Source organism: Haliotis cracherodii, unplaced genomic scaffold (assembly GCF_022045235.1).
Source record: "Haliotis cracherodii isolate W230 unplaced genomic scaffold, xgHalCrac1.p SCAF_16, whole genome shotgun sequence".
Lineage (NCBI taxonomy): Eukaryota > Metazoa > Mollusca > Gastropoda > Lepetellida > Haliotidae > Haliotis > Haliotis cracherodii.
Genome location: NW_027266271.1, coordinates 462554 through 476750, shown reverse-complemented (window position 1 = coordinate 476750; position 14197 = coordinate 462554). Strand labels below are relative to the sequence as shown.

At 40.0% G+C, this 14197-nt stretch overlaps 1 protein-coding gene across 1 annotated transcript in view; it reads left to right on the top strand.

The window, feature by feature from the left end:
* The first annotated feature begins 431 nt into the window (after positions 1-431).
* LOC139463333 (chitin synthase chs-2-like) overlaps positions 432-14197 on the top strand; it is a 28099-nt gene continuing 14333 nt past the window's right edge. The window contains exons 1-4 of the mRNA XM_071244583.1: positions 432-478; positions 1727-1799; positions 12131-12450; positions 13422-13869. Coding sequence (XP_071100684.1) covers positions 432-478; positions 1727-1799; positions 12131-12450; positions 13422-13869 — 888 coding nt within the window. The remainder of the gene's footprint in view (positions 479-1726; positions 1800-12130; positions 12451-13421; positions 13870-14197) is intronic.

Genomic DNA, 14197 nt, shown 5'->3' with positions numbered 1-14197 from the left:
TCCGCATCGACGAAGATGATGAAGTTAACCATACAACGTCTCACTTCCTAAATGACCCTCAGTAATTAAGCCATTTTATGTTGCACTTTGACCCCTGAAACTAATTTGGGATGGTGAAAACATTTGTGGGAGATGTTGTTGATGCGACATAGCGGTCTCGCCGGGCACCGAGGGCATCAAGGAAGGTAGATGATAACAGTCATAGCGTCAGACAACCACCTTGTCGCATACCTACCTCGAGAAGCTGGCAACAAAGACATTATTAAACAACTGCTCTCAATTTGCCACGTTTATTTTCAGAACAGCTACGCAGATATGACAATCCTGTTTTCACTAGGTACTGTATGACAGTCAATGGACGCCTTAACTTTGCCATCATTTGCTGATACGCTCTGAAGTCCTGTGTATTTCTGAAGCGGAACTGTTACGTCATGATGGAGGAGGGTCTGCGCGGCTGGTCGGGGCGGAAAATGAAAAGGTGAAAGTATTTCAGACATTTGGTTTCATATAAAAATAATTTAGAGAAATTAGTTGATACCTACACTTGAACTAATACTTGCATATGGACCCCTAAATTATAATTTAATTTATGTTCAAGGCAGTAATGTCAATACAATTCTCAAACAAATGTTATACTTAACTTGAGGAATTGAGCCAATGCATATTGGAGATGTATATTGCTGATAAACCTTAGTATCATGATCACAACATGACTTGTCTTTACAGTCGATTTATATAACCTCACAAATAATGAGTTGAAAAGTAATACGCCTGTTACTATGGTGGCAATATTCACTTGGCATGAGTATTTTCAAAAGAGGAATGTCCAAACTGTCGCGTATAAGCACATGCTAAATACACACTATATTTGCCTTCAACATCAAAACACTTTGTTTTTCTTGTAAACGTATCTCCGTTAATATATACCTGTAATACTTCCTTTCATCCCGCGGCTTCTGTTAGCAAGAACAATTCTTGATTGGCGGTTTGCCCTAATTCCTGATTCACCCTTTGACTGTAGGTTGTAGACGTTACATAAGTGTATGACATTTTTGTTGCAATGCATATGGAAGATAAAACTGTTATCTTTGAAAAACATGTATCCTAGAATCCATAACACTCCACTTACACTGACCAAATCCACCCTCGATGTGTACATGCTACAGGAATGTATGTCGGAGAAATGTGTAGGCGGGGTGTGTAACTTCACCTCACACACATTGTTAGTGGGAGCTAATAATCGATTGTGAAAGTAGATTAGATGGCTAAAATATCGAAATGTGTATCGATTACATACAAGAAAAGGGCTCACAATTTGCTGTGTAGAAGCTGATCCGTTAGGCATTCAAGAACCATTTTCCAAAACGGTTAGACCTGCATCACAGTGGGCTTTCCTCATTCATTAAACTGACACGCTAGGACATAATTGAAATACTATATAAAACAGCTTTTATCCGACTCACTCACTCACATACAAAATACACAGGTGCCTTTATATAGTCACTGCAAAATATATAATATATCAATGTTGCACAGTTTTAAAGTAGAAATTCACAACCATCAACGTTTTCAAAAAAGCAAAGACTTGTTTACAGCTTTACTAAGAGGCAAGGCCGATAGATAGCTTGAATAATAACAAACAAACAAAAACTAATAGGCAAGAGCAATGACTAGAAATAGCATTACATGCAGCGTGAAGATAATGTTTCATGTACCTATGTTTCAGGTTTAATTTCTCTGGGCGAAAGTGTACATACAATGTAAGCAGTGTGACAGGAAGCTACACTGAGTTAGCGCCGGTATGTATATTATTACAGGCGTAGACGAGTCATATATCTTCTGATATCCGGGAAACAGTATATTCATTCCTGGCTTAATGCCGAACAAAATCCTCAAAGGTTTAACTTTTGTAACATTATATAAGGCAAGATACCCTTCAAAAAATCCCACTGACATGCCTAGGTCTGGCTTCACTTGCGTAATACTTCACACAAAAGTTTCTGCATTACTATTTCCACTACCACAATGAACATAAAAACCAGTGGGCAAATCAATCACTCGCAGCAGGGAAGTGAAGAAAAGAAGAAAACTTAGATACAAGTTCTATTGAATCGTGCAGACATTTTGGACTTTCCAGACTCCCAGAGTTCGTTATCGTGATCACGTTATAAGGCAAGTCGTGGTATCATGTGCGTATAGAACTGACAGTCAGTTTGAAGTCAATACTGAAAAAAGGACGAATGCAAGATTAGTAATTATGTTTTGGTCAAATCTACGCTTTCAGTATGGGATGTTTAAAATAAAACGGTTAACTCTATCCAGCTGCATCATTCAGAAACTTTTCAAGGCGATACAAGTATATATGTCACAGTTGTTGTGTCCTCTCGATCAGTAAACAGTCTTAAACTCAATATCTCTGATACTTAACCTATGTCAAAACAACCGTGGACATGCCACGAAGTGTACCTAATGTACCCAAAGAAGTCCCAACTGTCGCCATGCCTACATCATGCCTTTATTGTAGATGCTAGTGATATCGTTTCTTTATCAATTTGTATATGTACGAAGAAACCAAAATAAATCCACGTAAACACCAAAAATCAAATCTAGTTTACGGTTCGATGTATGCCATTTCTAAATGCGGTCGTTGACGTGTTTTGTTTTATTGTCACGAATTGATGTATAAAATCTGCTAAGTAGGGGTTTGATTTTAAGAGAAATAATTTGTTTCTCGCTAAATGTGCCCTATTGTGTCACATAATGTTGACCATTGATGGCATGAGATGTTGACAGCCCAATAACCCTTTAAGGTCGACTTTATATAACAGACAGATTACGTCAAGGAAGGTATACAATTTACAGATAACCTGGACATTAGTCACACCGTTACAGGTCAGAAGCAGATGTTATATATGCGCGTGTAGACTGTTACTACGACCTTGTCATGAGTTAACTTCGTTCAATCTATTTCTTAAGTTTTTGGACAGCATTACTAAACAATCCAACAACCACTTTGCCTAACACAATTTTTCATAACATATAGTACAAATAACATATAGTACCAATCATGTCACACGCACAGTAATAATGGTTTTGAATTATTATTTTTTGTCATTTCTGACAGAATTCACAAACAATTGTTTAGCGATAGTGAACATGTACACACCTTCTGCAAACAGTACTATCAGGCGGATTTTTGAAAAATTGATGAAGTTTATTTCGATATACATTACGTAGTTTTGCACGTAGATATATCGAGTAATAAGGCTTGGCATTCTAGTACTGGAAAGAGAGTCACTGCATTATGACGATGTTGCCTTACACGGTTCCCTATTAAGGTAGGTGAGCACATTTATGTTTATTGTAATGTGTTTATTTTGTATTTGTTTTGAATTAAGCATGACCAGTCATATGACTTCAACATTTAAAGATGTCGGAGAGAAATATTATCAAATTAGCCACCGTCATATGAGTGGTATTTCCTAGTTTCAACCCATCATTTAACCCCCACATGCTAGGGAGATAGGATAGGACGAATTCCCCTTACCTTAACCCTTCCGACATTGCTAAGGTCTGTGGCGTCGCATAGACCTATCCCGTGCCACGAATCTGGAATCGTTTAGAAAGTAGGGTGATGTTTGCTTTGATTGCTTGTCTTATCGACAGAAGCATCTGATGACATGTTGCTCTACTTTTCGATGACAAAGTTTCAGAGTCCAGTGTTACTACACGATTCTTCATCCCCCATCCCTGTTGACATAGTGCAGAGCAAATTCATGTAGACACACAACAGATAGTGTAGACAAGGTGTTGGTGGGATTAGAATAAGTCATCTTTCCAGTAATGTGGAAAGGTTTGTCAACGCTGAAGGTAAGAGGGAAGTATAGAACGTATGTATATATTACATTGTTCCAGGTAGCAAATTGGTCATGCATTTTAGTCATGGCAGGAGCAGTCGCTGAAGCAGTAGTGTTTTTTGTTATTTCATTTAACTGGAAATATACCAGATGAGATACGTTTTCCGATAACTCATTTCGTTAAACAAACATCTGACACTTTTAACAAAAGCAAAAGCTGTCCATAGAACATAATTATTAGATTATCGAAGGCGCAATGAAAGTAACGTCACTGGTATGAAGCCGTTGAAATCCATCTAGAACACAACTGTTCAGAACAAGACGCAGTTTAAATAATGATCTCAATAAACTAATATCGTTGCATTTTTTAGAAATAATAAATCTTTTGTACAGAAACATTTGTTGTTCGAGTCGAAGAAAATAAGTCAAATACAGCCTCACGCGGGTCTAAATATCTAACTGTTTACTGAATACTGAATACTAGCACACATCAGTAATGTCTTTATGTGCCTTTAGTTCGCACTCTTCCTCTGTTGATGGGTGACAATAACTCCACCGCTCCCTTAACGCCGGTGTATTGTAACTGCGACAGCACATTGGGCCAACACCTACCTTCACATATCCAGCTTTGACTAACTTGATAAATATAGTATTAACATATTTTATATGGAAGCATTCAACGCATTGTAAAATTACCACTGCAAGTTAACTCTAATTATTCAATTTTTTTATTCAATTTTCTCCACAACATGAAATTTGCATAATCTCAAAACAGACATCGTCAGTTTAATTATGTCTGGCATTATGGAATGTACGACCTGTACGTCTCATAACATAATCTGTTCTGAATGTTTACTACTTGGATTGTTTGATTGAATTCTCAGCTTAGTGCACATTTGCGTTGGCACAGTGGGTAAGTGAAGTGACAGGAGTGAGGAGCGGACAAACCTTGTGAAACGAGGGAATGAGTGAGCTTATCCCTAATTTAAATGGGTGGATGTTGGTATCATTTAACGTGACACGCGCTTTACTCAAATAACGTTATTCTATCATGCACATATACGACAAAATGTATCTGAGCTCCTTTAAATTTATAAGAAATCCACATGGTCTACAATATCAGGGTGCTCTTACCAACCACATGTAATGACACTGCGTGAACAACAAACACAGACTGGCTCAGGACACAGTACATGACTTGAATATGGCGCGACACAGCTAGCTTATGCTGTCTGTATTTAACAGGTAATTTCGGTTAGTCTGAGTGAAATCCATGCCCGAGGATAAATGTACAATTACCCCTGTATTATTTGTCATACCTACATTTATAACCGTATAACCATATAAACATAAATTAGAAACGTTATAATATAATCCGACAGAAAGACCCACTGACCCACAGGATCGCCTGATTCATTGAAAACACGGCCTTTATTCCCCTTTACGCCCAAAGACGGAAAGGAGGCAGCGCCTGGCCTTTGTTTGTTGTACAAGGAAAACGTGCCCACTTGAAAGAAACTAATATTTATTTGCGATTTTCACGTCGAATTGAATTGTTTATCAAAGTGGCTAGTTTGAATACATCCTTTATTATAAATCCACATGTTTCAGTATATGGTAGTTTTCCAATGACTGTTATATGTTGTCCACGTCTATTTGTATATAAGAAGCCTGAATAAAGCCGGTAGGTTGGAGATTTGTAGGCTGAGTACACTGAACGTGTGAAGTAGTAGACCACGCATTGACGACGATACATTTTTTGCGACGTGCTCTCACACAATGTCGAGACATTCGCTCAAGGAAAGGTTTCCATTCGTGGAAAAACTTGGAGAAGATATAGAGATAACAAATGAAATGAAGAGCATGTTACAAGTAAGTAGATATACACTACAATGTTAATTTATACAACTTAATACAACTTGTTAATTTGTAATTTGAGTCAATGATCTGCTAGATTTGGGGTTACATGATAATAGACTTAACCAATCGCGTAAATGAATTATTTAGGGACATAGGGTGATATAGTTGGCAGAGAGTAACCACGGCGCATCTAAAGTACAACTACCAACATTGGACGGAGACGCGAGGAAAGCATGCAGTAGGCTCTGTTTATCAGTGTGGTGAAGTAGATTCGAGAAATTGGAAGTTAGGTTACTACATATGGTGAAACAACTGAATAGTATAGAATCATTAAGTGAGAAAAATGATTTTGGGATAATGTAAGTTTCCTTATTATGTAGATAGAAAAGATATATTTCAAGAAGAAAGCAGGTATTCCTTCCTCATTATGGATAACGAACACATTCGCTGCAGCTTTATACAACTTATTTGTGTCGAGATAATACTAAATAATCTGTAATTTAACAGATTACAGGAATATATTTCTGACTATCAGTATGTAAGCAGACCAAAGTCCAATCTGATAACGTCTTTCTTTATCCCCCGTCCAGCGTTATATCACGCATAGAGACACCTGTTACATTTTGTCGGATTCCGTTTCAAGTCTCTACAGACACTGTTCTGTCTGATTCCAGTTTTCTTGCTGATTGCCTGTGTTGCTGTGAAGGAAACGACTATGCTTTTCGAGTATGCCACAACATTCTGCTTTCACAATTCAATTTCCTCTTAATATGTATTTTTTGTTTATTACTTGTGTATATTGATGAATTATTCAAAGTAGAACAAAACTCATGAAGAAAAGTGTTCAAAATGTTTACAATTGGACAGTTGATGTTTTTATGTTTGTGATTGAGTCATCTTATATTTACTTTCTTGGGGGTTTATGTCCAGGATTAAGTGACGTACTCGGTAGGAGTGACTGAAGTCAGTTACACCACGCTATGCAATTGTCATAGGTCAGATTAGAAAATAATCATTAATTAAAACTATCTGTGAACGTGTTCGTAATCTACATTGCGGTTCATTGTCTTTTTGTATATATAGCCAAGGTTTTATTTTCTATAAATCATTCTGAGGTCAAAGTGTCTCATATATAGTACAATGTTCTACCTCCTGTATATGTCGACCTTAATAGTAAACATTATTTAAATGTCGTGTAAACTAACACTGTTTTGATAATTCTCCCCCATTCGCGGGGATCATGTTCAAATAGCTAGCACTAGTATTCTCACTATATCAGATATCTAAAGTTTGGAACACATTCCGATGTAAGCAGATGTTTTCACTGTCAAGCGTGAACAAACGTTACTGTTCCATGCAGAAAGTTTGAAGTTTGAAATGACCCATAAATATTTAGTTCTGAGGTGTAAGTTGATAAATAGATTATCTTGCTAATTTCTATACCTTGTTAGATATTTTCCCGAAAGTAATATTGTCTTCATGGACGCCATAGTGCGATACGTGTGTCATTTTTGTTTAAAACACCAATCCCTAGAACACTGAATTGTATGAGACAAGCATCGTGCCGTGATGAGATCAGAGCTTCTGCACCTGTTGACACAAGTAATAGACAATGTTCACAGCTTGAATCACCCACAGTGTCGGACATATGTATCGTCTACGATGCAGGGATAAGAGGAGAATGTATGTGGATCTCGCCCACTTTGTAAATACGGGAGGTCCAGAAGGCGTATAATCACCAGTACTCGCCCGCCCGACACAGGATTGCCGCCTATCTGCATTGCAGTCCAACTACTCTTCACCAGTGACCTTCATCCATTAGCTATTGTTTGCAAGTACACCGTCTTATAACATACGTGGGCTTCTTACTTCCCTTTAGAGCTTTTTCCAATTAACACCAACTGTATATTTGTTATTAATTATTACAAAAGAAATAAATTCCCTTTTAGTTAGAAAATGAATATCCCAACAATTTTAATATCGCATTTGTCGACAGGTCTGAAATGGTCTCACGTGGCATTTCACCATATGACACAGCTACCAGTATTAGTCATAAGAGGTGTTCCTCCACATACCAAAGCCGTTTAACGGGGTGTTCCACCGCATCCAAAAGCTATCAGTATCAGTCTTCCATGATGTTTCACCATATGATGTTGGCATTATGAAGATAGTCTACCGTGACACGAGCTGTGTGCGGTGGAGCGTTGTCTTGTTGAAACAACTCCCTCTTGGGGTCAATGATTTGAAGAAGGTGACGTTGAAGAATTTGATTCATGTAGCAATTTGCTGTCAAATTTCCCTGAACCACAACCAAGTCAGATATCCTGGTGTAGGATATGCCACCCCCACCATGACACTACCGCCACCGAAATTGTCGAATTGACGACGATAAACACGTTGTCTTCCATCTCGCCGGTGAAGAAGAAATCGTTATTCATTGCTAAACCAGTTTTTCAAATCCCAAGGCTGTAAGGCTGTAAGGCTGTAAGGTGTGGCACCAACGCAAGCGTCGCTGTCGATGGATCTGTTGCAAAACAGGGACGATAACTGATCTTCTGGGTCGGATTTCAGCCTCGTGAAGATGGTTCCTGACAGTCTGGTCCGACCATATGCCTTAGCTACCAGCTACCATGTCTTACGTGATGTTCCATCTTAACCAACAGCGACCAGTATCAGTTTACGTGGCGTTCCACTATATCCAACAGCTACCGGTATCAGTTTACGTGGCGTTCCACTATATCCAACAGCTACCAGTATCAGTTTTAAGTGGTGTTCCACCACACCCGACGGCTACCAGTATCAGTCTTGAGGGGTGTCCCACCACGTCTAACAGGTACCAGACTAAGTCTAGGGTGGTGTCCCACCACATCCAACAGCTACCAGTATCAGTCTTGGGTGGTGTTCTACCACATCCAACAGCTACCAGTATCAGTCTTGGGTGGTGTTCCACCACATCCAACAGCTACCAGTATCAGTCTTGGGTGGTGTTCTACCACATCCAACAGCTACCAGTATCAGTCTTGGGTGGTGTTCTACCACATCCAACAGCTACCAGTATCAGTCTTGGGGAGTGTTCCACAACATCAGACAACTACCAGTCTAAGTCTTGGGTGGTGTTCCACCACATCTAACAGCTACCAGTATCAGTCTTGCGTGATTTTCCACCACATCCAACAGCTATCAGTATCAGTCTTTAGGGGTGTTCAACCACATCCGACAGCTACAACCATCAGTCTCAAATGATGTTCCGCCACATCCAAAAGTATAAGACTGAAAGTGGTAGCTGTGGCATATGGTGGAACACCATCCAAGACTGATACTGATAGCTGTTGGATGTAGTGGAACACAACTTCAGAATGATATTGATATCTGTTGGATATGGTGAAACGCCACTCTAGACTGATAATGGTAGCTGTTGGATGTGGTGGAACACCACCTAAGACTGATACTGGTAGCTGTTGCATGTGGCAGAACATCACGTGAGACTGATTCTGATAGCTGTTTGATGTGGTGGAACACCACCTGAGACTGGTCCCGGTAGCTGTTGGATATTTTGGAACACGACGTAAGACTGATACTGGTAGTTTGGTTTTTGAAAAACTATTTTTATTTCAATTCAGTAGACATGTATCTGTGACATAGGCACATGAGATATATACACTCTTCAAAAAAATGAACGCACAGGAAGTTTTTCAAATCCCAAGGCTGTAAGGCTGTAAGGCTGTAAGGCTGTAAGGTGTGGCACCAACGCAAGCGTCGCTGTCGATGGATCTGTTGCAAAACAGGGACGATAACTGATCTTCTGGGTCGGATTTCAGCCTCGTGAAGATGGTTCCTGACAGTCTGGTCCGCCCATATGCCTTAGCTACCAGCTACAATGTCTTACGTGATGTTCCATCTTAACCAACAGCGACCAGTATCAGTTTACGTGGCGTTCCACTATATCCAACAGCTATTAGAAAATATATTGTACCGAATAAAGACGATATATTTAATTTATTATCATAGATACAAATATGACATTTTGGAGGTCGATAGTCACATGTTGTTGTTGTACAAATGCTTTGAGAACTGTTCATTGTCATGTCACACAAGGCCACAAGGTTGCGCTGAACTCAGTATCTTGTGTGACCGCCCCGGGCAGCAATCACGACTCTGAATCTCCTCGTCGCTGACTGGATAAGTGTACGAATTCTGTCCTGCGGAATTCTGCGACATTCTGTTATAAGGCGTGGCCAGTTGTGGGAGTGTCTGCTGCGTGTTCTGACGTTGACGTACACATCGATCGAGTTCATCCCCGAGGTGTTCCATTGGGTTGAGATCTGGTGATATCGACGGCCAGGACAAGCCGTTGATGTTGGCATTATGAAGATAGTCTACCGTGACACGAGCTGTGTGCGGTGGAGCGTTGTCTTGTTGAAACAACTCCCTCTTGGGGTCAATGATTGGAAGAAGGTGACGTTGAAGAATTTGATTCATGTAGCAATTTGCTGTCAAATTTCCCTGAACCACAACCAAGTCAGATATCCTGGTGTAGGATATGCCACCCCCACCATGACACTACCGCCACCGAAATTGTCGAATTGACGACGATAAACACGTTGTCTTCCATCTCGCCGGTGAAGAAGAAATCGTTATTCATTGCTAAACCAGTTTTTCAAATCCCAAGGCTGTAAGGCTGTAAGGCTGTAAAGTGTGGCACCAACGCAAGCGTCGCTGTCGATGGATCTGTTGCAAAACAGGGACGATAACTGATCTTCTGGGTCGGATTTCAGCCTCGTGAAGATCGTTCCTGACAGTCTGGTCCGACCATATGCCTTAGCTACCAGCTACCATGTCTTACGTGATATTCCATCTTAACCAACAGCGACCAGTATCAGTTTACGTGGCGTTCCACTATATCCAACAGCTACCGGTATCAGTTTACGTGGCGTTCCACTATATCCAACAGCTACCAGTATCAGTTTTAAGTGGTGTTCCACCACACCCGACGGCTACCAGTATCAGTCTTGAGGGGTGTCCCACCACGTCTGACAGGTACCAGTCTAAGTCTAGGGTGGTGTCCCACCACATCCAACAGCTACCAGTATCAGTCTTGGGTGGTGTTCCACCACATCCAACAGCTACCAGTATCAGTCTTGGGTGGTGTTCTACCACATCCAACAGCTACCAGTATCAGTCTTGGGTGGTGTTCTACCACATCCAACAGCTACCAGTATCAGTCTTGGGTGGTGTTCTACCACATCCAACAGCTACCAGTATCAGTCTTGGGGAGTGTTCCACTACATCCGACAACTACCAGTATCAGTCTTGCGTGATTTTCCACTACATCTGACAGCTACCAGTCTAAGTCTTGGGTGGTGTTCTACCACATCCAACAGCTACCAGTCTGAGTCTTGGGTGGTGTCCCACCACATCCAACAGCTACCAGTATCAGTCTTGGGTGGTGTTCTACCACATCCAACAGCTACCAGTATCAGGATTTGTTTCAACAATTTAACTTTTTTAATCAAAATGTGACATCCGAGCCCCTTGAAGAAATAGGAGTAGTTTTCCAAATAGGTTTATGCATATAAATGGAGAACAATTAAGATCACCGCCTTTCTTATTGTTTAATGCCTACAAAGAAACGTCTCTTTTAAGACGTTTGCTATATACCATTCCAAAAATACATTCTTAATTATAAAGGAATCTCCATCCTGTTTATTCTGATGCGCATAAGTTACACACACTGCTGTTTGCTGAATTCTTTTGTCGTAACCTGTAAACTCCCTCATCGCCTTATCTCTCATCCCCGTCACATGACCCTACCCTCCCGTGTAGTTCCTCAGAACCGCTACATTTCAACGTTCCCTTCCGCCATTTGGTATAAGCAGCACCAGACGTTGTTCAGTTGCTGGTGTAGAGTGTTTGTTCTGGAGGTAAACAGCGCTTAATCTCAGTCAGTTCTGGAACTCAAGCTTCCACGTCCATTTGAGTGGGTGTATTCATCTTTGAATGTCATGTTTTATGTCAATGAATACATTTGAATATGCCACTCTCACAGCTATGTTCCTAAACGCATATCTCCACATACAATGAGCATAGAAGACAGGCTTAGGCAAGCCTATGGGGATGTGAGTACACTCCTGTCTACCACTTATCTAGTTCATCTTGCTGTGGAAATTGGGGAAAGCTTCTTCATAATTCAACCTAATGAGATTCAACTCAAAATACCTAACATAGTTACAGAGCATTAATTAACATTTCATTTTTGCAGAATGTTGACTTTCAGAGCTACACAGTTTCAGCAAAGATCCGTACAGACAGCTGAGTCCTACTCTCGTTCCAACATTGGTAATTAATAACACATCAGAGGATTGTAGCTTGACCGCATTAAGTGTTGTCAATACTATTCTTCCTACACCTTTCAGATGGAATTATCCAAGACCGACTCAGTTCCAAATGGCTTCGTAGTTGACCGACCAGTGGCACTGCCAGGTAATCTCGGGGATAAAGATGAACTTATACATGCGGAAACAGAAACGTTATCGGAAGGGGTAGAAAATCCTGGTTTTAATGAGGCTATGGAGGGGGGAGCTACCCAACAAGAGAGTGCCAACAGTGACACAAGTAGCGACAACATCAAGTTCAGAAACAATGAGAAAGAAGATGTGAGCTTCAGCGAGACCAGCGAGTCGGTGCTGCGACGATCAGTGCCAGGAAGAAGTGGGAAAAGGGACAGCTATGCCAGGTAGGATTCTGTTGTGGAACCGTGGCGGTATCAGCTCCATCATTTACTGATTATAATGGTTCTTAAGGATATGCGGATAAAAAAACCATTTGCTATTCTATGTATGATTGCATTTGATTAAATGCATTTCTTGGTATTATGTAAAGGAAGAACGTTTATGTGAAAGTAGTTTCGATTCCTGAAGAAGCATCCCCGATCCGTGGTTACAATTTCTGGATGCGACAGATACAAATATTTTAATAGCAAAACAACACCATGAAATCTACATCGTCGTTTTCACAACGTGTTTGCACAATATGTCGTCCATGAGAGATTTACGTGTGATATCTACTCTGTGTTAATTTACAAGTGTTTATAATTAAGAATCCGATTGGTAACGTTTTCATAACGTTCGTATTTTTTGGTCAAATCAAAAATTCAAGTGTATAGTTTATTTTGCCTTGCAGCTTATAACATCCATATGCATACATTTATTAATAATCCTTATTAAAGAGGGGCGGTGTGGCGCGTCACGCCGAGAATCCAGCTTCGATTCCCCATATGGGTACAATGTGTGATATTGTTCGAATATTGCTAAAAAAACATACTCACGCCGTATCAAAGAAGGGAATTACTTACAGTTATATCATTGATTACCAACACTCGGAAAAATGGAGTGAGTGAGTATGGTTGTACGTCGCTTTTAACAATATTCCAGCAACACCACGGGGACACCAGAAATGGTCTTCTCACATTTCACCCGTATGATGAATCGAACACGGGCCTTCGATGTGACGAGCGATCTCTTCAACTAATCGGTTAGTTACCCAACACCACTTGGAAAATGGAGCAAAGCAACGCCTTAATATTAATGCAGAAAAATGCTTACTTTCAATGGAAGATCATCAGCTGCTACATGTTGAGTGTATTTTCGGAATTGGGTGCTCGTTTTAGTCCTTTGTGAGGGAACCGGACACGTTAATTTGTTTCAGCCTTGACAGCTTGGACAGGAAGGCGCCTTGGCGGACCTGGGATGTGTTCCGGATAATATCTCGAGATAAAGACACTTCACTCGATGACGCCACTGTTAATAAACTAAGGAAAGGTGTCAAAGTTGGAGTCGGGATGTTTTTGTCGCTGTTTGTCCTCGTGTTGACAGTTATCAGCAAAAGTAGCCTTCTTCTCATAACGTCAAACATTTACGTGAATGTCACGCTGTATTGTGAGACATACGACGATGAACACTTTACTTTCTGTGCAAGAGCTCCCCCGGACAGGATGAATGGTACGGTCTTTAGACCATCTCAAAACGTGGAGATACGCTGGCTGTGGGCACTCTTCATTGTCATCGTCACACCATATCTATTCACTTTCATCAAATGCTCTTGGAGGGCATGTTTCAAAAGTACACGAAATCCAACATGCAAAATAATACTAACAGTAAGTACAGTAATATTAATGTGTCATAAATTATATCTGTTATTGTTATAAATTAAGTATGCGGTCTTAAATTCGAAATATAGATAGGTAGATAGATAGATAGATAGATTGATTGTTATAAATTAAGTATGCAGTCTTAAATTCTTAATATAGATAGGTAGATAGATAGATAGATAGAGAGATAGATAGATAAATTGTTATAAATTAAGTATGCAGTCTTAAATTCTAAATATAGATAGGTAGATAGATAGATAGATAGATAGATAGATAGATAGATAGATGGGCTTTGATTTCACACAAAAATAAGTTGTCGCATTAAACATATAAT